The 27,340-nt window shown below is 40.4% G+C and overlaps 1 protein-coding gene across 4 annotated transcripts in view; it reads right to left on the reverse strand.

The window, feature by feature from the left end:
* The window catches only part of GLIS3 (GLIS family zinc finger 3), a 450,792-nt gene that overhangs the window by 277,471 nt on the left and 145,981 nt on the right, over positions 1-27,340 (reverse strand). For all 4 annotated transcript variants that reach the window (XM_063081158.1, XM_063081159.1, XM_063081160.1 and 1 more), the window contains one exon: positions 21,702-22,806. In XM_063081158.1, the coding sequence (XP_062937228.1) occupies positions 21,702-22,806 (1,105 nt within the window). The remainder of the gene's footprint in view (positions 1-21,701; positions 22,807-27,340) is intronic.

The raw sequence follows: 27,340 nt of genomic DNA on the forward strand, positions 1-27,340 counted from the left end.
GGGGGTGGAGTCCTTATTTAACTAACAAAGTGAGTGGCTGAAGGACTAAACCAAAAATTACTTTTAATCTGAGGTTATTTGTCATGGGGACTATTCCCTCCCTGGGTTTAGGAGGGTTATCTGTGATGTGGTCCCATCTTCTAAACAAGGCTGGAGGGAGACGAGAGAGGAAAAGCAGAGACGAGGTGGGGAAGACAATCATAAACTAATGGAAACAAAGAGTGCCATAAGCCAGAAAGAAGTCACACCCCACTCCATGCGGAGGGCTTCTGATCGCAGAAATCTTTCTCCCAAGAGGGCCCTACACATTTGGAGCGCTGCACATCTCCAATCTATTGGGACAGAAACATCCTCTCTCAGAATTTCCTGCCATCCGGAGCCACAGGGAACCAAAGTTGCCTCTACCGTAAATCAAGAGCCAAAAAGAAAAGATTCACCCAGGATTATGAGCAAGAAGGTATGAGTGAGCCTCTGCTTGAATTAACACCTATAACGCTAACAGCACGTCTACTCTGTAAGAAGGAATAGGGAGAAACACCGGCCTGCGGAAAATCCTGGACCTCAGGGCTCACCTGATGCTCTTGTCACTCCTTAGAGGTCACCTGTGCACCCTTATGTGCACTAAACACCTCAGGAATTAATGGGTAATTCATGCAAGATGTTACGCTTTCTACCAGCATCACACACTGACCAAAATATTTTCCCAGGATAAAATGTCTTAGAATAAAAACAACCATCGGTGTGTGCTGCGCTATTGTTGAATGGGCAGCACACTGCTCAATGTCACCAATATCTCCTCTACATCCTGACTATGATCAACATGGGCAGTTTACGAGGGTCACGTCCCATAAGCCCAGTGGCGTCGGGTGTGCATCATCCACAAAAGCATTGGAAAGGCCCACTACCCAGTTAAGTAATACCCTGAAATATTTGGTTTCCATTTACTTGCAGATCATTTCTGGGCTCTATTCCGTTCCACTGGTCTACTTGTCTATTTGCTATGTTATTCTTACAGTTTTCGGTATGTCAGAAATAGCTTGTAACTTCTTAAAATCAGGGTCTCAGTATCCCATTTGAAAGGCCCATAGATTCTTCTACACAGCAGGATGCTGGGTGATTAAAGAAAGAAGAGCTGGTTCCATTGAAAGGTACGAAAATAAAAACAAATTTCCCTCTCTCAGAATTTGATTTCTCACTGAAACTAAAGAAGAATCCACTTTCAAGACTTCGTAACTCATACTTACCTGGCAGGGGAGATACCATGATCACCAAGACTTCGTAACTCTTTTTTGCTTAAATGCTAATTCCCTTTTGCAATTCTGAGTAATGACTGCCTTTAAAAAATCCTGTAGCAACACAGAGCCACATCATTCACTGACCTTGGTATATCCCTAATGAGATGTCCCTCTGTGACACAAGAACTACTCATGGGGGGCTGGGAATAACGAATGGGGGAGTGGAAGATGAATGATATAGAAGGGACACCACTACCACTTTCCATGAGCAAGATCAATACGCCATGTAACAGAAACATAACAAATTGCTTCATCAACTAACCCTCACCCCTGAAGAAAGCAACCCATAGGTTTAGCAGCAGAATCCAGTAAACAAATTACCCTGAGAAATTAATTGGATGTGAACTAAGGCCTCTGAAGCATTTCTTTCTTCCAACTATACTTGTATATCATACAACTGTGCTGAAAACTATTAGTGTGGCTCTAACCCTAATCTGATTTCTAATTTATTGAAATATTCTGTCCTATCCCTTGCTGTAACATCATACTTCTTCACCTTTTTACTTTCTATTTATACTAAAAAGTAATGATCAAAGTTGAGACATAAAATCCCAGGGATCAATATTTAAATAATAGAAATACTCATGAATTAATTTTCTCTAGAAGCTTACTCATTCATCTCTCCAAATCAGCTCCCATATACTGTCAAAAGACTTTAAACAAACCTGTATGCAAAGCTCAAAGTAAGGGATACCCATGTGTAGGTCAGAATGTGCTAATCCCCAAATTCTCACTGGTTGGCTTCAGAAAACACACACTACAAGCACATTGGAAGCCCTGAAGCATGGCAGACCAGAATGTGTCCCTGAGAGACATCTGGTTCACCTCCTGTGGCCCACAAGCTAAGAGAGAGTGCACGAACACGAGGCTATACTGATTGACATCTCGGGCACCTAAGAAACAGATGGTGAACTCAGTTCCTCCTCTACCTGAGGTTGTGTTCTCATCACCTCTCAACTGGACCAGTGTAAAACCCTCCTTATGGATCCCCAGTTCTGCTCTCACTGTGCTCCCCAATCCATTCTCCACACTACAGCCAAAATGACCATTTATAACACAGGTTTGATCATCTCTCGTCCTCGCTGCCCTCCAGATACAGTCCAGCACCCTGAGGCATGGCTTACTGCAGTTAGGGTGGCAGGGAGAAAAAGCAGCACAGGTGCAGCACAGGTGCTGCTCGTGGGAGGCTGGCATGCAGGGAAGTCGGTATTAGTTTCCTAGCGCTGCTATAACAAAGCATCCCAAACTGGGTAAGCTTAAAATAACAGAAATATATTGTCTCAGTTCTGGAGGCTAGAAGTCCAAAATCAAGGTGTGGGTCGGAGGGCTGTGAAGGAGAATCTGTTCTGTGCATGTCTAGCTTCTGTGGTTTGCCGGCAATCTCTGGCCTACAGAGGCATCACTCCAGTCTCTCCCTGTGTCTCTGTCTCTTCACATCTTCCCCCTGTGCATAACTGTCTCTGTGTCCAACTTTCCCTTTTCTATAAGAACACCAGTTGCATTGGATTAGGACCCACTCTAACGAACTCATTTCAACTTGATTGCCTGATGTAAGGACCTCATTTCCAAATAATTTCACATTCTGGGGTTTCGGGAGTGATGACTTTAACATGTCTTTCTTGGGGGACACAATTCAGCCCATAACAAAGTCCTGTTCTGAGACTGAGTTTGACTCTCTAAGTCCCTTCCAAATGTGATTTCTACTGGCTTCTGTTTTGCAAGATACAATAAGTTAAACAGCGGTATGAACAGAAACATGTGACTTCATGTTTTAAAATGTTGTCTACATTTTAGGTACGTCTCACTTCCTTCCACACAGAATTTTAACTGCTTGAAATTTGTTTTCACCTTCAAACTCTCAGTATCATTTTCGGTGAAAAGGATAAGATTTATAGCATAATATAAAGACTGTACTGTATAATTTAACTTGGGCAATTCTCTCACATAACTTCTCTAAGCCTCAGTTTCCCCTCCCATAAACTAGAAGCAATCAGACTGCCTATTCTGCCCTCCATACTGGATTCTGCTGCAATAAAATAAAACATACTATAGAAGAAGGTTTTGAAAGGTGTGGAATGGTATAAAAATGACAAGTCATGGTCTTCTTATTCGTACTTGGTTTTCTTTCTGTTCTATATTGGTAATAGAGTTCCTACAACAGAAACCAGGACATGTGGGGTAGCAGCGTGAGAGCACAAGTTTTACATTGGGGGCTGATTTCCCTTCCTTCTTAACTGGTCTCACTCCCTACCAGGATGGAACTATTAAATCACACACTATCCTAGTCACTAATCTGATCTTCTCACATGTATTATGGTTCTACAAAATTGATCGCCCATGAAAATAGGGTAAATAACTTGTGGAAAACATGAGAGAGTATATTAGTGCGTGTGTGTGTATATATATATATATATATTTTTTTTTTTTTTAAGGAGGGTGTACAACAAAATGGAATAAAAGACACCTGGATAATTAAAGAAAACAAAAACAAACAAAAGTTCACTTCCAATATTCCTTGATAATATGGTTCAGAGATGTATGGTTTTTCTATTAAGTGAAAAGGCTCTTTTTCTACAATAACCAAATTCAAATTCAAAGGGACAAAATTACATCATCTTAAACAAGATGAAATGATTCTGTGTTAAATGCCAGGGTCTGTCTTTAACCAAAGGAATAAAACCAGTGGTACCTTTTTCTTTTTAATGTAGCAGGACTTGAGTGGCTATTGTTATAAGCAGTATTATAAAGTTACATAGTACTTTAAGTGGTAGAACACTGGGGAAGGGAACTGACTCTTATAAGGCAGAGAGCCATTTTACCCATCCATTGTATGACTCCATAATTTTAACTAACACAGGGGTAGAAACTACCCCCCTGGATGGAATTCTATGTGGTCTGTGTGCACAGTGCCCCTCCAGGGACCCTCTGGTTGTACAACACCAGGGGACATGCAAAATAAATGGTACTCCCAGAGTTGTGCACTGTAGCAGCTCTGATGGGGATTAAGGAAGGAACTAGGATCAGGGGCCCAGGAAAACAGCAGAGTGTGGAATGAAGTAAATATTACTCACGATAACTTCACGGGAGGCTGTGGTGAAATGGAAAAAAGCACTGGTCTAGGAATCCAACACCCTGCGTCCTGGGTCACAATCCAGTAGTTACAGGCTCTATGACCTTAGATAAAATCATAAGATCTGTTTCCTCATTTTAAAATAGAAATGAAAACTGCAACCACCTTTTCTACCTCACAGGATTATTGTGAGAATCCAGTGAGATTATACATGGGACACTGCTTTGTAAACTTGACTTAACAAATGGAAGATATTATTATCTTGGGTAGAGTTCAGCTTCCCTACAGTCTGTCTCAAACCCATGAAAACTCTTTTTCTCTCTGGAGTCCAAAAATAAATGTCCAAATACAGTTTTTCCTACTTAATTTTCTTCTGTCATGGGCACAGTGGGATTTTTATTATTCTGTATAAATCACATAAATCTACTTTCATTTGTCAGTCTATTATTGCTACTAGTTGTTCAGTAAAAAATATCCCAAACCCAGCCTTGACTCAAGTCACCTGGGTTGAACAGGTCAGCTAAATGATATTATAATCTGGAAATTATTTTTCTAGGACAATACATGTAACTACCAATAATTATACCTACTGTTGTCTTGATTAAGATCCAGAAAGCTATTTGTTTTTAAATTGCTTCCAATTAGCTGATTCCAAAAAAAAGTTGAATCTTATAAGCACTGCTGGCTTGACACAGTTGTACATCTCAGACTTCTTTTGGCTTTTCTTATCTAAGTTAGGTTGCGATAGAAAAGAACTCCCTTTCCTGTTAATGAGTCATTATATCTAGCACTATCTTGGGCACCAAAAGTGTAACCTTTTGATGACTTATTCTAAATGGAAGAGTGAACTGGGCTTCACTCAAACTGAGAGGCAGAGCATCCGAGGGTACAGACACAGTAAAACTATAAACTTGGACCTCTAAGTTTCTGTACATTATGGTTTCACTATGAATACTGAAATTGGTGAGAAATTGATCATTGGTGGGGATTATTCTCAGCTACGGCTAGAATTCTGGCTTAAAATATTGCACTATTTTTGCCCTAACACAACCATTCTTGTAGGACAGGGAACTAATCCTCCATTTATATTAGTATTTCAATAAAAGGAAATCTTACTGTTAACTAAATTACATCCCTTACTAGTACAATCTTGGAAGCATAAAGGATTAGTTCCCCCATCAAGTGGTCATCAGGAGTTGCAGGGGTCATGGCCAGGGGCCTCACATGGCAGTGCCAAGTGAAGTTGTTTTAATTGCTCTATCTCTACCTGAATAAGGCTTATACATTCAGATTTCCCTAACCCAGTGGTTCTCAACCAGAGACAATTTTTCCGCCAGGAGATATATAGCAATGCCTAAAAACACTTTTTTGTCACTAATGGGGATGGAAGGGGTACTATTGGCATCTAGTGGATAGAGGCCAGGATGCAGCTAAACAACCTGCAATGCCCAAGTGAGCCCTTCATCAGCAAAGAATCACCTAGTCCAAAAGTCCAAAATGTCAACAGTGCTGACGTTACAAAGCACTGCCCTAACCAGCAGGACAGCACACTTTACTAAAGAATATAAGGTAGTCCCCAAATAGATATATACTCCCTAAGACAGACTTAAATATTAAATGTCACTGTTTTTAAGCACTGAATGTGCTTTCTTTCACAGTCACTGGACAGAAAACACACACTCACACACACACACACACACACACACACACACACACACACAGAGTTATATTTACAAAGAGATTCTAAGCTCCGCTGCAACCTCCATTTTCTCTTTGCTGTTATGTCAAGAGCTTTGTGGAGAAAGAAAAGAAAAGGGAATAAGTAGAGCTAGGAAGAGGAGGAGAGATGGGAGGTAATAGAAGGGAAAAATACACTTAAAAAGAAAAAAATCCCTATCACATCTCTAGACGTGACACAACAGTAAAGTCAAACACAAGAGACATCCCACCGGAGCCAAGAAAACTCCACTGCCATAAACATGAACATCTCAAACTTTTCCAGAAGCTAAAAAGTAAGGTTTTACTCCCAAGCTATCATAATCCACAGTAAACAAATTCAACACACGGTACACAAAAGGTTTGTCATTAAGCTGTTTCTACAGTAAGAAGAAATATAACTGTGTAGCCTTAATATTAAAATTATTCCCACAGACTCATTGGGCTTCACTGGGGAAGAACAGCATCAGAGCCTTTCATGCCACATACACATTCAGAATGTGAACCTGGGTACAGCCCATGAGACCTTGCAGCCAGCAGCTGGAGCATACTGCTCCTCGTCAACACCTGGCGACGCTACTGGAGCAGGCCCTCTCAGTAGAAGTCAGCCAGGCAACTGAGAAGATGCATCCCCGAACACAGATACCATCAGATTTACTGAGAGATGAATTTATTAAAAGACAAAATCTTAGACTCTCAGTGTTGGAAAAGTAAAAGAAAACTCTCCATTACAGTTCAAAACCCCTGAACACACACTGATCAAGAAGATGTCACCAGTCTGTTTCTGGGCTTCCTGTCCCCCCCATGTCACCCTAATGGTAGAACTGACTTCATGCTGTTTCTTAAGAGTGTCTGCTTACACACTGTTAAGTTCTGTAGAAACTAAGATGTAAGCATCCTGTTGTTAATGCCCACAGTGTCAAAAGCATAAGACCATGATGGCAGAAATCAATTTATTCTCTTGGGGCATGTCATCCTTGTTTTCTGTCTGCCCACCTTCAGGTCTGGAAGCATAAGATATAGGTATTTCAATGGCAGATCAACTTGGAACAACCTCTTCAACCCTAACATTTTCCTTTCAATGGCCTCTTGGAATCTTCTTAAGCACACTGGAGGTGTGGTTGGTACACGTAGCAGAGCAAAGGAGATAACAAGGCAAAGAAGACACAAGGTGCCTGGTAAAGAGGAACTCGCTGCTTCTACTGCTCCTGTCTCCTTTCACTCACCCCCTATGGAATTCAGACTTTACACAACAATCTTGTCATGACTCTAAGTCTCATTTCACTTTAGATTAGGTCAGCCAATCTCGTAACATTAAATACTATCTATTCACAGGTGACCTCCCAAATTGTACCAGTCTGGACTTCTCCTCTGATTTCGACTTCCCATTTTAATGTCTAACAGGCTCCTGAAACTTAACAAGTTCAAAATTAAACACACTGTTTCCTCCCCTAATCTCCCATATCCTCCTGCTTGTCAGTTAAAGGTCACAAGCCAAGCCTGACACTTCTGTCTCCCACACCACCCTATATCCAATCCGTTAGGAAATTCTGGCAGGTATGGCCATATGTTTGTTTAGCCAGAATCCAACTGTTTATCCCAACTTCCACCAGGAGACCTTGAGCAGGAGGTCCAGATACAAGGCTATCGTGGCAATCCCAGTCCTGGAGCTTTGCCCTCCCACTTCTCCTTGTGCCCACCCCCCCCACCTACTCTCCACACAGCGCTCAGTGATTCTATTAAGACATAAGTCAGATCCTACCATTCCTCTACTCAAAATCATCTTTTCAGTGGGCTCCGAGGCCCTAAACTATGGAGCCCCCCATTTTTTTCCCTCACCCCCTCTTCTCTCCTTCCTATTCACTCCACTCCAGCCACCCTGGACTCTTTGGAGTTTCTAGAACACACCAGGCCAATACTCCTGCCTCAAAGCCTTTGCACTTGCTATTCTCTGTGCCTGGAAATTTCTTCCCCCAGATATCATCATTATTTATTATCTTCCCCCTCTAGTGTGTAAGCTCCAGGAGGACAGGGAGTCTTTGGTCTGATCTGTTCATTGCTGAATCCCCAGTGCCTAGAAGAGTGACCAGCATGAAACAGTTGCTCAGTAAGTGGTTCAGTAAGTAGAGATAGTCATCAGAGACCTTTCCTTCTGTTTTGCACCTGAGGGTCACTTTTAGAGACCACAGAGAGGATGCAGAACATGCACACCTGTAATTAGATGAGTGGGTCTACATTAAAATATAAATATATGCCAAATATTTAAATACCTAAAATTTCTTTAAGTGAAGCAATTACACAAATAATCTTAGAATTTCTTTCCATATTAGAACAATTTTCTTTTATTTCCTTTTCTCTTTTGAATACACCTGAGTGAAAATGAAGGAGACAAAGTGATTTAGAGATGGTCAGTAAAATATTTTTTAGAAACGCATAAATTCTGTATGTAAGAATTTGAAATTGTCCCTCCTTGCAGACACCTTCAATTAAGCCTATTCTAATCTCGGCTAAGTGAGAATCCAACTTCAAAACTTCACTCCCAGGCACAGCTGTTTGACAAGTACAGCAGGAGCCTGTCAAGACACTTGGCAGCATCGTTCCTTTGGAACACAATGGGAATTTTTTTTTTTTTTTTTTTGGCAACCCCTATTACTCACTGATGGTAATTAGCAAGCCAATCTTTGGAGGAGATGTACAATCAAGCAACTAAAAATGCCTTTTATAAAAGTCCTCCTTAAAAATAAATCATTGACACTGCAAATGGTCAATATGTACTCTTAATTTTAAACCTAAATTGCCCATTGATTTACCAAGATCTATGTTCCTGACCCTGTGGTCTAGTGAAATTCATTTTTTCTGAAGTTCTGAATTCAAGAAAAGTGACAGTGACACAGTCACTGATTTGGATTTACTTACTTCAATGGAGTAAGCAATTAGGGTGATTTCTCCATTATTTGTTCAGACTATGCAGCCCCTTCCTTGACTGGTTGCATCACAAAGGCCCCATTCTATGGGCCAGTATTAAACCAAGGTCATAATCTAATGCTGGCCTTCACAGGGCACACAATGGAATGGGATCAGGGTTACCCAGACAGTGAGAAGCTGGAGTCTTCACCAGCAGTAGGTCAATGCACTGGGCTGTTGGGGGAAACACTAGCTGCCAGGAGGGACAACCAGAGATAATTACAATAAACTCAATCTTTGCCTTGAGGACCTGAATACTTTCCACCTCAATTCACGATGCTTTCAGAAGCAAACAGCACCTGTCCAATTGTCACACCTTTATAACAACTTGTATCCCAGCACACCTCCCACCAACACCTTAGGCAAGTTTCAACAAGTATAGCTGAATCACATGAGATGGGCCAAAAGGTCAGGGCCCTGAAACTTTGTCAGTGTGATTATCTAAAACCACTGGAAAGCACTCCATGTGTTTCAGAGAGCAGGGAGACTTCTCTCTACACAAAAGCAGCTTTGTTTCTGTATATGTGACGCCTACTAATTAGAATCAATGATTTTTTTTTATTGTCGCTCCTGATAAGCTTGTTTGCCTAGCTTCATTTTCCTAAAACACTTTAAACGTTTCTAGGAAGGGTGAATGTCGGCAGAACACTGAGACAGGCCTTGAACCAGGGTTGTGCTATTGTACGATGTTTACAATTTGTCATCCTTGGGGGTAATTTTGCAAGCTTAGGAACACTAAAGGACATATTATAAAGAGCCAGGCAATTTCATTTTGTTTGAATATACTTATGGAAATGGATCAAAAGTGTCCATAGAGGCACATTGTCAATTTTTCCTTGAGTATATGCCAGTTTATGACCAAAATCAAGTATTCAGAGAATAGAAGCACATTTATGACCACACTGTGTGTATCTAATAAGCTACTTTATGAACAGATGGGAATATTGTGTTTTGGGGTCTTAGGAAAATATCCCTTCACACCAAATTTCTGTGCACCATGGTAGATCTCAGTGATTCATTTATGATCCTGCCCCTGATAATGAGCAGATCTCCCTTATGGGTGAGTGCCTGTGGGACAGGAAGACATCACACATCCTCATGACTTAAAAGATGATGAGCAGTGTGGAATGCTGCACCAAGAACATGTAATTAGGACAAGGTGGGAAAAACTGAGCAACCCCCTTGAGATAAGGAGAGTTTTCCCAGCAGTGGTGACTGTATGGCAATGGTATCCTTGGAGAGTAAATAAGAAAAAAATGGTTGGGCTGGGAAAGATTTAGTAAGCTGAAAGGCAAGTTATAGGAGCCAGCACTGATAAGAAAAGTAGAAATGGTCTTTAACAAAAGCACTTTGATGAGACAGGGTTGCCACTGGTGAAAGCTCAAAGATCAAGACTGAAATGTTTCTTCTTTTCAAGGGGAAATAGAGAACCAGGTAAGTTGGGGTGAAGCAGGGGGCACTTCTAGTTCCCTATGACAGACACCATTCTCTGTGCTCACCAATACTCTGTGTTTACATTTCCTTCTGGATATATAAGAAGACCACACTTCCCAGCTTCCCTTGCAGTTCACTGGGGTCATGTGACTGAGTTCTGCCCAATGGGATGTGGGAAGAAGTGAAACGTGCCATTTCTCTGTTGGCTCCTAAAACCTTCTCCACAATCCTCAACAGCCTGTCTATCACCCTAGACTCAGACTGCAGAGCCATCAGACTGAAGGATCCCGAGTCCCTGTACGATAGCAAGGAGCTAGCTATATTAGAATGTGGACAAGAAATAAATCTTTATCATATCAAGCCACTGAGATTTGGGGTTGTCTGTTCCAGAGTTTAGATTATCTTAATATATTCCAGCAATGCTCCCTTCTTATCATTTGCCTTTTCAAATATCATGTTACTGCCTAAGAATATCTCTCATCTCACTCTTAAGCAGAGTGATATCAGAGACCTTCGAGAGCAACGGAAAACATTAATTTGCTTTCAGATCAGTAGAGCACAGGTTACCTAAGGGGAAAAAAAATAGCTGGCATCATTTTCGGAGGAGCTGCGGAAAACAAACTGCTCTTTTCCTTCCTATGAATTCACTCAAAAATTTTTTTAATTTATTTTTAACTTTTTATCATGGGGAATTTCAAATCTTCACACAAGTAAAAATAACAGAATGTGTGTGTTTGTTTGTCTGTATGAGAGAGAGAGAGAGAGAGAAAGTATGAGGGTACTCAAAAGTTCATGGAAGGACTCATATAGTCTCTTAATTCTATTTTCCCACAAGCTTTTTAAAGTATCCTCATTGATACATATATTTTATATAGTAAATATATATATAATATATATATATATATTATATATATATTTGAGATCTACTGTGTTAATCATTGTGCCAGTTGCTGTGGGTAGGACTCAAAGGCAAAAAATGCTTTGAGTAATGTAGCAGAAAGAACAGAGTGAATCACAAATTACTCTGAGGACTACAGTGAGGACTAAACCAATCTAGTAGCTCAGAATTTGTAACATTTTCTTTCCCCTCCATTTCCCTGAAAGAGTTTCTGGTCTAGGGATGAGAGTTAATACTTCTTTCCTAGTCAAAATGTAGCTGCCCTGGGAGGGTCAGCTCACTGAATCTTTTCCCTGCCACTCACCATGATATGTATGACTTTGACTTTCCCAAAGTTATTTCCCCAAAACAAGCCTCAAATAGGTGGAGATGAAAAATAAGGAGTGAAGAGGCAGGGGTCCTTGGGGCAGCATGGAAACTCCAACAGGAGAGACAGTAGGGTCCCCACAGATGAGAAGGGAAACAAATTTCTACTCCAGAATTTTGTTGAAGGCTGGGTCCCCCAATTTCCCTTCATTACAACTGTTCCCTCAACCCCAAATTCATTCTCTTAGCTAAGAAAGCATCACCTGATCTTTTCTGGGCACCTTTCACACTAGAAATTGTGACTGGGGTGGGGGAAGGGAGTGGCAAAGGACAGAGCTCAGCTGTGGCAGTATTTCTCATCAAAGGACACACTCCACAGGCCCAATGTGCAGGTCCCAACTTAAAAATTAAAGCACTTTCAAATAAACATTCTAAAACACAAGAAAACAAATTGTTCTGGGGAGACAAGCCTGAGAAGCTGCCTCATGAATTTTAAGAGCAAGGATACAGGGCCAATCAGATGCCCAACCTGGAACACTCCGAATGCCTGAGTCCGCTGACATGGGCTCTCAGCTGTGCTCTCTGGTCACGCAGGCAAATGACCTGACCTTGGATGGTTCGGACTCTGGTGAGACTCGTGCTGCTAGAGCAGGAAGCTCATGCAACGAAAGGTGAGACTTCCTTTCACCCCACCTTTCTCAGGCTAGAGAGGCTTGGGGCCCTACAGTGTTCTGGATGGAGTCACTGGGAACAGGTGCTATTTTTGATGAGAATTTATTTAATTTGCACTCCTCTAAACACCTCAAGCATTCATCTCTGTTTTGTATTAATTCAGTCTGAGCAGAAAAAAAAAATCCAAAGTGAATCTCAGCAGTGGGGGGAAAACTCTTGAAAGGGCTGACAAGCCCAGCATTACAAGCGGCAGTCCAGACCTTTGTTTAACAGTACTGCACTCTCTTTATAGATTATAAAAGGAAATATTTAACTAATGGAAAGCTACTCATACACAGGATAATGTATGCAGCCTCTGTCCACATCTTAATCATTCAACATAATTGATCAAATAGCTTTGGTCTCTAGTTTTCCCCAGGTTTTTAATTTTTTTCTTTAAAGTCCACAACAGAAAATGCTTTCATGCTGGTCTCCATCTATGTGTTTCCCTGGCTGATCACTTGGCATAAGAAAAATGTGTTTCGTATGGTAGCTGCCAAGAGACTGGTTTTAAGGAAGAATTAAAATGTACATTTTAAGAAATAATGGAGATGGTTTGGGGAGGTCAAAGTTTTACTTCACAAAACGCTGTGCCTGCTACCTCAATGACGCTACCTCCTAAGATTTGTTTTGTATTAACTAGATTTATATTTATATTAACTAAGTTTGTAATTCCTTCAAATTTTAATAACATTAATCCTATTTGATAATAAAAGTCCTTCATGACTCCTTCCCCTCCCTTCCCACTCCTACCTAGTCTTGGACTATCAAACTACTTGGGGACTGTTCCTTGTTCTGGGCTCTTTCATACCCCTGTGCTATAGCACACTGTGGTGCCTGGGCCTGGATGGCTCCTTTCCCTTCTCTGCAAAAATTACTCTTTTCTTTCAAGATACAGTCACCTTCTCTAAGAAGCATCCTGATGTACTTCGGATATGTTTGTCCCCTCCAAAGCTCATGTTGAAATCTGATCCCCAAAGTGGCAGTGTTGGGAGCTGTTTGGGTCATGGGGGTGGATCACTGAGAAACAGATTAATGGGGGCGGGGGGAGGAGAGGGGCGGGAAGGGAGGGGGATGAGTGAGTGGGTTCTTGCTCTATTAGTTCCTGCAAGGTTGGTTGTTAAAAAGAGCCTGGCATGCTCGCTCTCTCTCTCTCTCTCACCATGTGATCTTGCACCAGCACCCCGGCTGCCTGCCACTTTCCACCATGAATAGAAACAGCCTGAGGCCCGTGCCGGATGCAGCTGTCCCAGAATTGTGAGCCAAATGAACCTCTTTTCTTTAAAAATTACCCATTCTCAGGGATTCTGTTATAGCTACACAAAAAAGGACTAATACATCTGCCCAAATGCTACAGGCATAGTTGGGAACTTCTTCCCCTGTTTTCCCATTAAAACAGTCTGCATAGACCTATATCATAGCCCTTGTTTTACTATCTGCACAGCTGTCCACCCTAGAAGATTGTGAGCTCCTCAAGGGAATGTCTTATTTATTTCTAGGTCCCCCAGCTTCCAGGACAGGGTGTGGCACACGGTCTGCACTCAGTGAACAAATGTATGAATGAGCATGCATTGGGTGGACACATCCCTACTTTCCCAGGAGAATCCTGTTTAGACTGTTATTACAGTGAGATAAAAATCCCTTTTACTCTCAAAAGTGTACCAATTTTAATAATATATTATATGGGCACTCTAAGTTTGGAGCATTGGGTATATATACTCAAGCATATTGTCCCTGCCTACCAAGAATCTGGTCATCTCATTTTCCAATTTCTCAACAACTTTTCAAATTAATCGTTTTTTAAAAATTTTTCAAAATTATCCTTTTAAAGGATTAGCTATTCTCTCTACTCAAGGCCAATACCTATCGCCCACCAAAATAAAAATAGATACTGTGTTGCAAAATGAGAACACACAGGTTTTATTCCACTTTCTCACCAAATTCCTATCTACACCAAACTTCATATGAATGATGACACTATTAGAGTGACAGGTCTCCCCTCTGGATGAGGGACATGTGGCTGCGCAGAGTTAGAGCAGATGTGGAATCAGGCCTGTCCTGCAAGATTCTGGGTTCACCAGCTACACATCCACCGCCCGGGGTTACAACATCATTGTCTTATTGATAATTTAGAAGCCCTGACTCAGTAATTACAGTAGAAACTAAAAAATCTGCCTGGAAAAAAATAATAAATATCTCTTTTCCAAATCATTCTACCCAGAACTTAGAGAAAATATTTCTGAAAGATCAAAGAGAATCAGAATTTTTTTTTCTTTTTTTGAAAAATAAATGTGTTTGGTCTTTCCCTCTACACACTCAGATTCTATCCGGACTCAGAGATGTCAACAAGGCCACTCAAAGAGAAAGTAATCAAGAAATATTCCAAAGGTCATAAAAGATGCTTCTAATAAATTGTCAAACTAATTTTCCACACTGGTGCAGTCTGAAAGAACTAAGAAAAGTACATTTTAAAATCTGTATAAGAAGAAACCTCAAAAGGTTTGCCATACATTCCCTTAATCAGATCATTTATGAAAAGATTTACATAATTCTTTCTAATTTTAAAAGCATTATTTCAGGGCATGAATTTAGAGAAAAACCACAAAACAAATATGAACTAAAAGGAACATTAACCATCATGTAGTTAATGATTTTCTTTAATGAGGATAAAGCCTCAAATATTTAACCTCTTAGGGTTTCTCTCATTATCTATTGTTTTTCATTAATCCTAGAATCACAGGGCAAAGAAACATAAACCACCGTTTGCTTTGAAACATTTGCCCAAATCTGCTATGAATTTATTTTCAGGACATAGTTCATGAAAGGCCAGTTCCCCAGGTAAACTGGATTAAATACTTCTAAAGGCAAATCAGATTAAACCACTACTAAATGGCAGGTTTCTAAACTGTGTTTTGGGATGTGAAATCCGATTTGACAGACACCTTATAGACGTGCTCAATTCCCCATCTGATGAGAATTTCTGTGGTTTTGCTTTTACCTATATTAAGGGATTTTTAATTTATGGTGACATATATGTATATACGTCTACAGTATGTTGAGCATGTATATACATAGTTAAACACGTTTGTATCTCTTTCTTATGTAAAATCGCTAGAAAAAAATTTTGAGATTGGATTTTATTTTTTAAAATCATTAAGTTTGCATTCAATATTTGACAGACTGTTGCCTTGTGGGATACAATTTGGAAGCAACACTCTCTCTGATCTTTACCAGATGTTTCACGGGTGGTTTTTCAGCCTCAAGAGACAAAGAGGATATTAATCTTAATTTTATTTATTTAATCACATCAGCCAGATTTGATAAAAGAGAAAATCCAATATTTGGGTAATTTACCAACTCTTCAGAAATGTCCATAGTAGCAAAAATGTTTTGAAGATCGTATATATTAAGAACAGAAAGGCTGCACTGTATTTGGAAGGGAGAGCACTCTAACTTACCTTTAAAAATGGGAAAGACATGACAGATTTGTCAGTTCCACTTTCAACTCAGGGAGACAAAGAGGTAGTAAAGATACACATACGAACGTACTTCAAAAAGTCCACGGAAAAAATTGAATTAAAAGATAATATAAATCTTTCCATGAACTTTTTGAAGTACCCTCGTATAGTTCAGCACAGGTCTCATCCCAGCCTTTAACTACTAATATAGAGACAGGGTACTCCGAACACGAAACGGCCACTCAATCGAAAGCCTCTGCCACTACCAGTCACTCTAATCTCTTCTTCTCTCTTGTCTCTGAATTTTATTCCAGGGGAACAGTAAACTACCCTAAATCATTGTCAGGACATTGATGATAATGAAGATGTACTCTACTAAATACTGCCTCCCTACACCTAATCTGAAATGACAGGGTCTCTCTGCCGTTATGTACCTAGAGCTCTAGGTCAGAACCTGGAAGCTTTTAGAGTACTGGTTCTCTGCCTTGCTGCTCATTAGAATTACCTGGGGAGCTGCACCCCAGAACAATCACATCACAAACTCTGGGGGTGGTTCCCAGGTACCAGGACTTTGTAAAGCTCTCCAAGTGATTCCAATGTCAGCCAAGGTTAAGAACCACAGCCTTAGAGCCTCTAAGTAGGGAATAGCCAAACAACTTAATAGTCTTGGAAAAATCAATTTCTCTAGGCTTCGTTCTCATCTGAAAAATGGTTTGTGTGGAAGGGAACTGGAGTGTTATACTAATTGATTTTCTTTTATGTTTAGATAAAAATATATACTTATAGTTATGAAATATTTCAAACAGGCAGCGAAGTATACAAAACAGAACAGACACCTATGACACCTATATTACCACCACGTTAAAAAAAATTAATATTTTGCTATATTTGTTTCAGTTCTCCCTCTCTTTGGAAAAAAGATAAAGCAAAATCCCCACCTCCCATTTCTTCCTATTTCTTTCCTCTCTAGAAGTATCCACTATCCTAAGGTTACTGATTACCCTGGCCACATGATTTATTGTTTACATAATTATTTATCTACAACAGCTATGTAAAATCACTCAGTGTGTACACAAATTGTATTATACTGCATATGCCCTATGTCATATAATTTTTTCACTCAGCATTGCTTTTTGAGATTTATCTATGTTGGTATACGTGTGTGTGAGTATGTGTGTATATATGTATAATTTTAAACTCCTTTACAATATTTTATTAGAAATAAACCACAATTTATTGACTTACTTTATCTTGAACAGTTAGGTTATTTACACTTTTTTTTAAACAGAGATGCAATGAACACCTTTTTGTTGTCTCCTGCCATCTACGTAACAGTTCCTGTGGGGTAGACACTTAGACATGGTATTGTTGGATATGCTCATCTTTAACTTTACTTGATATTCTCAAATTGATCTCCAAAGTGGTTACACCAATTTACTCTCTCCAGCAATGTTAAAGTATTCCCCGTTCTCCATACCCTTATCAATACTTGGTATTATTAAGACTTTATTTTTGCCAATATGAGGATTGTGAAGTAGTAATTAATAGCTGTACTCAGATGATATTTCCCCCAAGGTCCCTCGTGGTCACCTCATCAATGCCAAGTCTTATCAAAATAGCAAAATAAAAGATGTGAAAAAAAAACCATCTTCCACAGCTTACAATGAATTTACTTTTCGTCAAGAAATGTCTTATATGGCTAAAACTGGCCATGAACTCATACATCGGGCTGTAAAAAGGAATGGGGACACAGCCCCAGCTCTGTATTTATTTTCTTGTATTCATAATCCAATGTTACTTAAAAAGCAAACTGCCCAATATCCAAGCCAAAGCAAATATTCTGGATTTTGCCAGGCAAAATGCCTGTGGAGAAATGAGTCAATTCATACAAAATTCAAAACTGTCTTTGGTCAGTGACATTTTCATGAAAATCTGTGGGTGGGTAAAAGTTTTGCAAAATTCCTTTTTGCTATTGGATAAAATTCATCCAGGAAAAATAAGCAAAATTTAAGTGGCAACCCACAATTCCCCCTAATTCTCTTATTAACACTCCCTAACCTCCCAGCACAACTGCTTTCAATTGTGCATGGAGGCAAGTCATGGTGTTTCTGCTCCTGGCACAGAACCCGGTATCCTGCTCTCTCTGCCCGATCAGATAGACTCTCTCATGAGAGGCACTCGCAGGCAGAGCGTGCCTGATCTCATTCAGAACACACCTTCCTGGGAACACTACCCAGTCGCTGCACACTCTTCAACTTAAGGACAAAAAGACCTACTGTAAAAACATTCTCAGCGTGTGCTCTGTTGGAACCATTACTATGGATACTGTTAGGGCTGGTTAGTGTACTCCTATGGTTTTGGGTTACACTTTATGTTGTCCTTTTAGGAACATGAAACAGGGTTTTGGGAAAGAGACAAACTCAGAGATTCCATGACTTCTTCTGACTGAAAAACCTGGAACATGACCATCCTAGAAAAACTTAATAGAATTCCACAAAGTTACACCTGGGAATGCTCAATAGTTTTGATAATTCCAAGATTAACCAACATTGAGATTGGCTCAGGAAGGTCAAAATAGAATGATTCAGCATCTAGAAACTAATTTAGTTAACAGACAGCAGTGAATGCACTCGGGCATTTTTTAACACAACATTGCCATATCCCAGTTTCTGATTAAGCTGAGGTCTGTCTGTGAGGCCTTTACTTCTTAGGGCCTTTGCTACTGGCTGGGAGTATTTCTGCCATCAAGGCCAGGCCTGGAAAGAGAGCAGCTGGTTTGGATTTCCACAGAAGCAATGAGATCTACAGAAGGGTGGAGTCATTTGGGTGGGAAAAGGAAAAAAACCCATTCTCCTCTTCCAGAAAGTTAATCAAATAATAAATTAACAATCCTTCCCTAGTTGTGCCACCTAGAATCCTGAGTGATCTGAATCCCAGGGTTCTGGATAAAACTGCGTGGGGAACCACGGTCAGAGATCCTAAGAATGTGTTCTCTGATGTGGGAAATGGAATTTGGCATCGTGGGAGGACACCAGTGGTAGCCTCTTAGTGTAAGCAAGCTGTCACCAAGTAGCCCTCTCACACCCAGAAGCTCTTTGTGCTGCTTGTAGTCATGGTCACCAAATATGATGGGGCCATCATCTCTTTTTTGGGTCAATAAGCTAAGTAAGTGAAAATGATGACTAACTCTAAACGTCACACACAGAGAATGAATAGCGGTTAAATGTACGTAAGACAAAAATGGACTGGGTCTCATAATTTAAACTGCTCCTCGCCTTTCCAGTATGTGACACAGCCACAAAAACCCAAAGATCACTTCACATCTCCAAAAGAAGAATGTGGTCATTTTACTTGGCAAGGATCTTGAGCTTTGAATCAACTACCATCAGATTTTAAAGGATTGGAAGATTAAACATTTTAGTTTCAACAGTTCTTTGAGTCCGGGTTCCAAGAGCATAAAGATTGGTTTTGCAAAAGGCAGAGAAAATGCACTTTTTTCAGGTGTGCATCCATTTTAAGCATAATGTCTTCTATCCGTGGAGTACAACCTGAGAGAACTAAAGTTTCACAGCAAAAATTAATTGCCGCCAGTTTGCTATGGCTCTACAAATCAAGCAGATGACATGTAGCCACACAACAGTTTTCAGACGACATAATGCTCATGATATGAATGTTTATATGAAAATAGATGTCTTCCTGATAAAAATATATAATCCCAAGATAATAACTGCAGCATTAGCCAGCTCCTAAGAAATGCTGTTTTGTATAAATATACGAGGGAACTTCAAAAAGTTCACAGAAAGATTCATATTATCTTTTAATTCTATTTTTCCAAGAACTTTTTGAAGTACCCTCATGTACTTACATTATAACATACGTAAGTAAATGCTTTGAGGTTCTAGATTTCATACGCTATTAAATTAGCCATCTGAATTTTGCCAAGAGACCATGTAAAGTGGGGAGCGGACAGAGTAGGAGAGAAAAATCGCCTCCCATAAACATCCTGAACATTACAATGAAAAGCTATGCAGAGGCCTGCGAGCATTCATCTCTCAGCCTGTTCTTTCACTGAACTATTTTTAATATTCACCATGCACTTTAGCAAAAGTCAACTTTATAAAGTTATATGTCTTTGCAAAGTCTGGGAATAGTAGGAAAATGGGGAAATCCTATTGCACAAAAATTAATTTTGCAATGCAAAAAATATTTTTCTGGATAATTCAAGCTTTTATGTTTATTTCAGTAAAGCCAAATCCAGTAAATTATTTTCAGCCAGGATTAGTCAGAACTAAAAGGTTGGACTGTTTTCCTTCTGAGACTGAATGTTTTTTTCTGCTCGCAAGAGGCTGGTGTGTTCCAAACAGAGTAAATGGAATTGCCTTCAATTGCTTGTCTCTTTCCGGCATTTTTAATGCAGAACCCTAGCGACAGAGTAAGGTTTTGCCGCCTGGAATGTAATTATTCTTTTCACTCATATAACCTCGCATTCTCACAAGGTATCAGCTTCAGGTTTTCCTTTAAGAAAAATCACAACATGGGGCATACTGTAATGACAAGAAATGCAATTTCATTCCACCAGAAGTTCTTAAAACTCTTTCAAAAATACCTACCGAATGGTGAAAAAGTGATTCCAATACTTGCATTACAACTATCACCTGTTTGGTTTGCTTTTACATGAATCAGACAACTTGGCCAATCTACAATCAAACATAAACACAGTCCAGATTCTTAATCATCATAACATACTATAGAAAGAAGGGCCTCCGACTGGGACACCATAGTCCAAGTAAGTTCCTTTTCAAACCGATTTATATATTGCACATATTTAGTGACCTGCACCATACTCAATACTCAGGGAGTACAAAGAATTCTCAGATTTTTAACTCTAAAAGAAATATTCTTGTCCATCTAAACTAATATAAAACATATGTTCTCCTTTTTTCGAGAGTTAAGTGAGCTCTCTGAGATTGTGCAAAGCCATCCTCTGATCCCAGGGGTGATGCCCTGCTTGTAAAACCGAAGGGTTTCTGTGAGGTGTGAAATGGTTGTGAAATCATTTAAGAATCATATTATTCAAAAATAGTAAATTTTGCCAAGAAACAGAGAGAGTTCCAGAACGAATGTTGTGAAAGGGAGGGTAGGAGGAAATAAAGATATCAGGCCCACTTCCTTAAACACCAAAGGCACATTCCCTTCTCGGCTTTCTCTTATACCCCATCCGTGAAATTCCCTCTCCTTAAAATTAGGTGAGATCCTGTGAGATTCTGCTCCTGTGGTATCCCCTGGGTGTCTTTACGCTGGCTGTAAATCATTAACTACTCTGGCAACCTTGGAAGGTACAGTGTGCAGGTATGTGGGTGCACACGGCAACATTTTTACTGGCCAAAGTTGCTAAGTGGTAAGTTCCTTTCCAAATATTGGAACGACCCCTCTCCCCCCACCCCAATTCTCGCCCAGTCATTGGATGGAAAAATCACTGAATATTTGCCTTGGAAAAGAGCTAAAGCTTGCTGGTGGTGCAGTGTGTGTTCCTCTGCTCTTGCACATCCACGCATATTAAGGAAACCCCAAATTTGTGAGTGGCCAGCATGTTCCAAGATTTTGGACAGTGTGGCAGCTCGACCTCCCCTGCTGTGACGGATCATGTACCTCTGAGGAAGAGAATCTAGAAATGGAGAGATAATGCCGGAACTATCAAAGAAAACGTCCCCTGCTCCTCAAGCTGAAGAGGAGTCCAATCACGTGGATACTCCAAACTCCAAAAAGAAGAAAATGTCATGGAAAAACACATGCATGAAAAGCAGGCCGAGCCTTCAAGAGAGGTGGCCCCTCGGGCTTCCGAAACTCACCGTGCACTTGTTGGGCTTCTCCCCGGAGTGGACCCTCATGTGGATCAGCAGTTTATAGCGGGCGTTGAAGGGCTTGTACCTTCGAGGGCAGCCGGCCCAGAAGCAGGTGAAGTCTTCCCCTTTGCGCTGGTCTATGTGGACCTTCTCGATGTGCCGCACGAGTTCCTCCTGCTGGTCATACAAGGCGCTGCAGTCTATCCAGCGACAGCAGTGCTTGCCCCCGACGTCGTCCACGTCCCCGTCGTCTTCCACGGTGGCCTGGGCCAGGGCCAGCGGCTGGGCGTGGGGCGTGAGCTCCGGGTGGTGCAGGTGCGGGTGGGCGTGGTAGGGGGGCGGGGGGCCTTGGGGCGGTGGCAGCGGCGGGAGCGGGGGCGCAGGGGCCAGGTCCAGGGCGCTGGCGCCGGGGAACTCCTCCAGGCGCTCGGTCTTGAGCATGTCGGGGCCGGGCAGGCCGTGCTGCACCACCGTGTGGTTGACCAGGCCGGGCTGCAGGCCGCCGTGCTCCAGCTGCTGCATGCGCTCGTGCTCCAGTGCGCCGTCCTCGCCGTAGGCCGGCAGTGCCAGGCCGCCGCTGGCCACCAGCACGCCCTTCTGGCCACCGGGCACTGGGCACGGCTGGGGAATGCAGCTGCCGCGCACCCCCAGGAAATGCCCATAGACCTCCGGCTGCGGGGACATGTTGGCCGGGGAAGCCCTCGAGCCGTTGATGTAGGCGACCAAGGACGTGGGCGAGGTGCGAATGATGGTATTGAAGTCTATCCCGATGCCATCGGACAGCGGGGACAAGGACAGTGCTCTCTTCTTGGAGCGGGCCGAATGGGACCTGGTGGATGAGTGCCGGGGACTAGGGTAAGGAGAGTGGCTATTTTCCATGCCAAAAAGGTAGGATGGCAATGGGTTAGAGACACTATTGCTGGACATGGATGTCCCAGGAGGCAGGCTAAGGAGGTCCCCTAGGTCAATGCCATTCTGAGAGCCGTGGCTGGAGGAGAGTGAAGGGACAGCCCTGTGGCCGTGAGACCACTCTTGTTTCACGCTCAAGGCCGACTGACCTTCCGTCAGACTCAAAGTCGTGGACGCCAAAGACTCACGTGAAATAAGGGACCTGGACCAGCAGTCAGAAGGGGAGAAAAAAAAAAAAGATAAACATTTTAGCAGGATATGGATTACTTAAGAGCTAAAAGAACATTGCATTGACAATCCCTTAAGTATTTCCCCTAATTACATTCTCGGCTAAACACATTCTTGGGCCAAGATAAAATCCAGGCCTTTTAGTTCCAGGTAAATAACACTTTACCAAGAACAATAATAAAAGCTAATGCTCACTGAAATAATAAAACAAAAGATCTATTGTTATAAATAATCTTAATACTTTAATGGTAATAAATAGTCTTTGTCTTATTTTTAAATATCGTTTTCAAGGTAGGAGGAAAAATTAGAGACCTGGAAAAAATTATCGATGCCTGTCACAACAAACCCAATAAGCAAGTATTGGTTAAGCACCTACTGTGTGCAGCATGCTATGATAGGCTTTGCAGAGAATACAAATCTAAACAGAGTCTCAGGCTTCAAATAAAATATATTTGGGGAGGTAACATATAAACCCATGCTTGATTCAAAAAAAAGTAAATCCTCAGTCTAAGGACTTAATAATATTTAATAATTAATATTTTAAAATTATTAATAATAATTTCAAAATTTAGTTTTACTGATATTAAGTAATTATTTACATTTTTTAAAAAGATAGCAATTCACACTGTCAATTCTCAGTTACAACCTTAAATCATCCTCGGAAATAAAAAATATATAAAATACTGCTCTAATATGTAAAGGAGCAACAAACTGAAATCAAGTCATATTTGGAATTATGCAGTGGGGCTGTGCAGGGGTTAATCACACTTGCTAGTCTTGGATTTTCTACAAGCTCTTATCCTTAAATCAAAGCAACTTTGGGCCAAGAGCATATCATTCACTTTCAATAGTTCACTTTTGCAACAATTTTTCTCCTGTTAATACCATTTACATGCCTTATGTGTCATAATATACTGTCTGCATATTAAAACGTTCATAATGTAGCTCTGGCCACTTTACATTTCATTTTACTTTATTATACCATTGTTGTCTTAAAAATAATTGAAGAGAAAAGCTATGTCCCTTGAATGGAAAATCTGTGACAAAGACGCTATAGACATAACATACTGTATTCCCTGACTCAGACATGGTGTATATCAGTAAAACCCGGCTTATTTATATGTACCTTCATTGGCTTTCTACAGAGCTAATATTCACTGACAAAAAAATTAATCACAACAAAGTATTATATAAAATGTGCATCTTCCCAAAATGAGCACTTTTACTATTTCCAGCTGTTAAACAATCAACCTGTTGCAAAGGAACTGAGGGAAAAGAGAAGCATTTTCATCCCACCTGTTCCTCTTACTCCATTTCACAGAATGGAAGCCAGGAACACCATCTCCTAGAAGCATGGAGCTATTAGCAAGAAAACAGATCAGCTCTGAAATGCACAGTATAAGGTGATAACACCATGATCGATGTGATGTTACCATCGAGTGAAGTAATGTTTACCCACGACAAACACAGCAGGAATTTACGTCCACTTGCCCTTGACATAGATTTTTTTTTTTTTTTTGTCCACTTCCTTACATTCGGGCTGAAGTCTTTTTTGCAAACCCCAAAGTGGTTTCTGAACCATCTGTTTTTTAATTCCCTGTGGACACTTTTTAATTATTTTCGCTGCACACTTGCAGCATGTGGCTCTTTCTGCAGAGCTCAGCCGAAGGCTCCTGGTGATTGGATGTCAAGGGCCTTTTGGTCCATTCCCCAGTGAGATTTCAGGAATTTCTTTCAGACCCAAGCTAAATCAGTAGTCATGTCATATGTGAGGCAGAGACAACTGACTTTATTTAATACCCTGAGGTTGAGAAGGTTTCCAGGACATAAAGAACCAGAGCTTTACCAGACCTACATGGCTGAGAGGATGCTCATTCTCAGGTTCTGCATTTGCCTGTCACTGTCATACTGGATGGAGCATTTCAGATTTTTAAGCAGTGGCTAACAGAAAGTATTTTATCCACCTGTATACAGTTTGCTGATGAAGTTATATTATTCAGTTTGAGGGAAGCCTATAGTGAGGCACGTTCATTTGTCCCATTGTTGAGAGACTGTTCTCTTTTTCTCAAATTACACCTAATGATGGCTGATTTAAATCTGAGCATAACCCCATGCAGCCACATTCCTTAACTCCTTGGACATCTGTTTTCTAAGACAGTTAACATATATTTTAAGAAGGCAAATTCTATATTCTATTCATTAAAGCAATAATATGAACACAACTCTCTTTATCTCAAACACCTAATAGGAACAAAACTTCCAACAAATGGCCTTTGCCTAGCAGCCAGTCTCCCTCCTATGCAAGTACCCAGATCTTTGAACCTTTCCAAGTTCTAATCCATGAAATCTCTCCCCAATACATTAGCTCTAAGTCACAGTCCTCTTTCCAAAGAAGTTATATACCATCTGCATCACATCTTAAACGTAGCTAACTTGAGGCATCTGTGGGTGCTAACTTCTTCAATAAAACTGAAAGTCTTTCAACAGAAGGGATCGCTTTTATCTCCCCACTACCTACCGGAGTGTTAGATACATAATAAGTACTCAAAAACTTTTTGATTAAAAAAGTGAATAAATAATCAATATAATGATAACTAACCATTATTTATGGTTAACCAAAAGCATCTTCCCTATATTTTATCTCATTTGATACAGCCTGTGAGTTAAGTAAACTGGATTTTTACAAATAATTTGTATTTTACAAGAAATAAAGCTGAGGTTCTGTGAAATTCCTCCTGGTGACACCAAAAAAAAAAAAAAAAAAAAAAAAAGACCAAAGTCCTTACAGAAGTAGAAATAAAGCAGTGTTTGATGGGCAGTGACCTAGTTGGTTGGATCACATACATTCTCAGTTGTTCCCCCCACCCTGTACCCCACATGTGGTCCACAATGCTCTGATTGATTGAAAGACCCGGTACAGTAGCCTTAAAGTCACACAAGCTATGAGTGAAACCCAAATTTTCTGTTCCCTCTGCAACAATATGTTGAATGAGTGTGAAGGGTTCTCGCCTGTAACCCCTGCTGCTACACACACCAGGCTTACAGGAAAGAAAGTGACAAAGAGCTGTATCACCATACTGAGAGCAATCTCTATTCCCATATGTTCATCTGATTCTAAGGATATTATTTCTGGTGACTGGTTAATTTGGAGCTATATCTAAAAGGAAAGGAGATATATATCTCAAACAAAATAAAACCAATATTAAAAAAACTCAGAAACCATCAGCAAAAAAGATTAAGGTGGCAGGTAAAGCAAGAACTCAGTGACTCTCATGAGGCCATAGAGGCATGATAACCAAGTTCAATTGCTTGGTTCAAAGCCTGCTCAAAAGAAGGTCTTACAAATCAGATGGAATTCCTCAAATTGATGTTCAAGAGAATATATATATTTCATATGCACATATCTCATAGAAAAAAAAATCAGTCTAGTCTATCTGGAAGTTCTTGTTTATGTGCCTCAGCAAATCCCCAAAAAGAATCAGCACTGCATGCGACAACAGAATGGCTCTATAAAATTTTAGAACTTACAGAGAGCCCAGAGCATATCATATCCACCCTCAGCCCCTTGGCCTCCTCTGAGCTTTGTGGACATACTCCAAACCAAAAGAAAATACCTCCAAGAATGTCTGGTTTAGGAGATAAAAAGCTAAATGTGGTGCCTTTTGGGATCTGGAATGACATTATTAAGTGATGGCTGAACTTTGCAACTGACAAGCTAAGGGGCACTGGGCTAAGCCTTTAGACTTTTCATGTCTTGGGTTCATCATGTCTTAGAAACAGGGATAATACTTGCAGATAGTTTATGAATGTTCAATCAAAAAATGCAGAATCACCATGCATATGAAAACTAAATAAATAAAAATCTAAATATAAACAAAACTCATGCAAGTAACGTCTGATCTCTTTCTTCTACTGCCTGACTTTTGCTATATTGGTATAAAGCCACTGTATGAGGTTATCGTATCAGCACCTCAGCCTAGACATTTTAGGGGAAATAGACACAACAGCCTCTGAATTACACAGTTTTGGCAATGCCTAAATCAAGAGTGTCTCCTTGCTCTTCAAGATGGTAAGGTATAGTTTGCATTTGTCATCAAGGGGGTAGCCAGAAATGATTTGGAAATTAATCAAGGCAAATATACAGCATTAGGGCATGATTCTCATCATTGGATAAAACAGAACCCAACAAAGCTAAGGATGAAGTGCTTTCACTAAAATAAACACCCCAAAAGAAAAATACCCAAGGAAGGTAAGAAGAAAAAATACAAACAGCCAATAAATCTATGAAAACTATCCAACATTATCAATAATTAAGAAATGCAATTTAAGGTAAAATAACATTTTATACATCAAACTTGCAAAAGTTATTAAAATAATAATACCTAATATTTGATAAGTTCTGAGAAAACAGACACTCTCTTAGATTGTTTATAAATGGGTAGGATTTTTCTGCAGTGCAATTTAAGAATACCTATAAAAATGCTCAAAACTACACACTTTCTTTAACC

Source organism: Cynocephalus volans, chromosome 16 (assembly GCF_027409185.1).
Source record: "Cynocephalus volans isolate mCynVol1 chromosome 16, mCynVol1.pri, whole genome shotgun sequence".
Taxonomy (NCBI): Eukaryota; Metazoa; Chordata; class Mammalia; order Dermoptera; family Cynocephalidae; genus Cynocephalus; species Cynocephalus volans.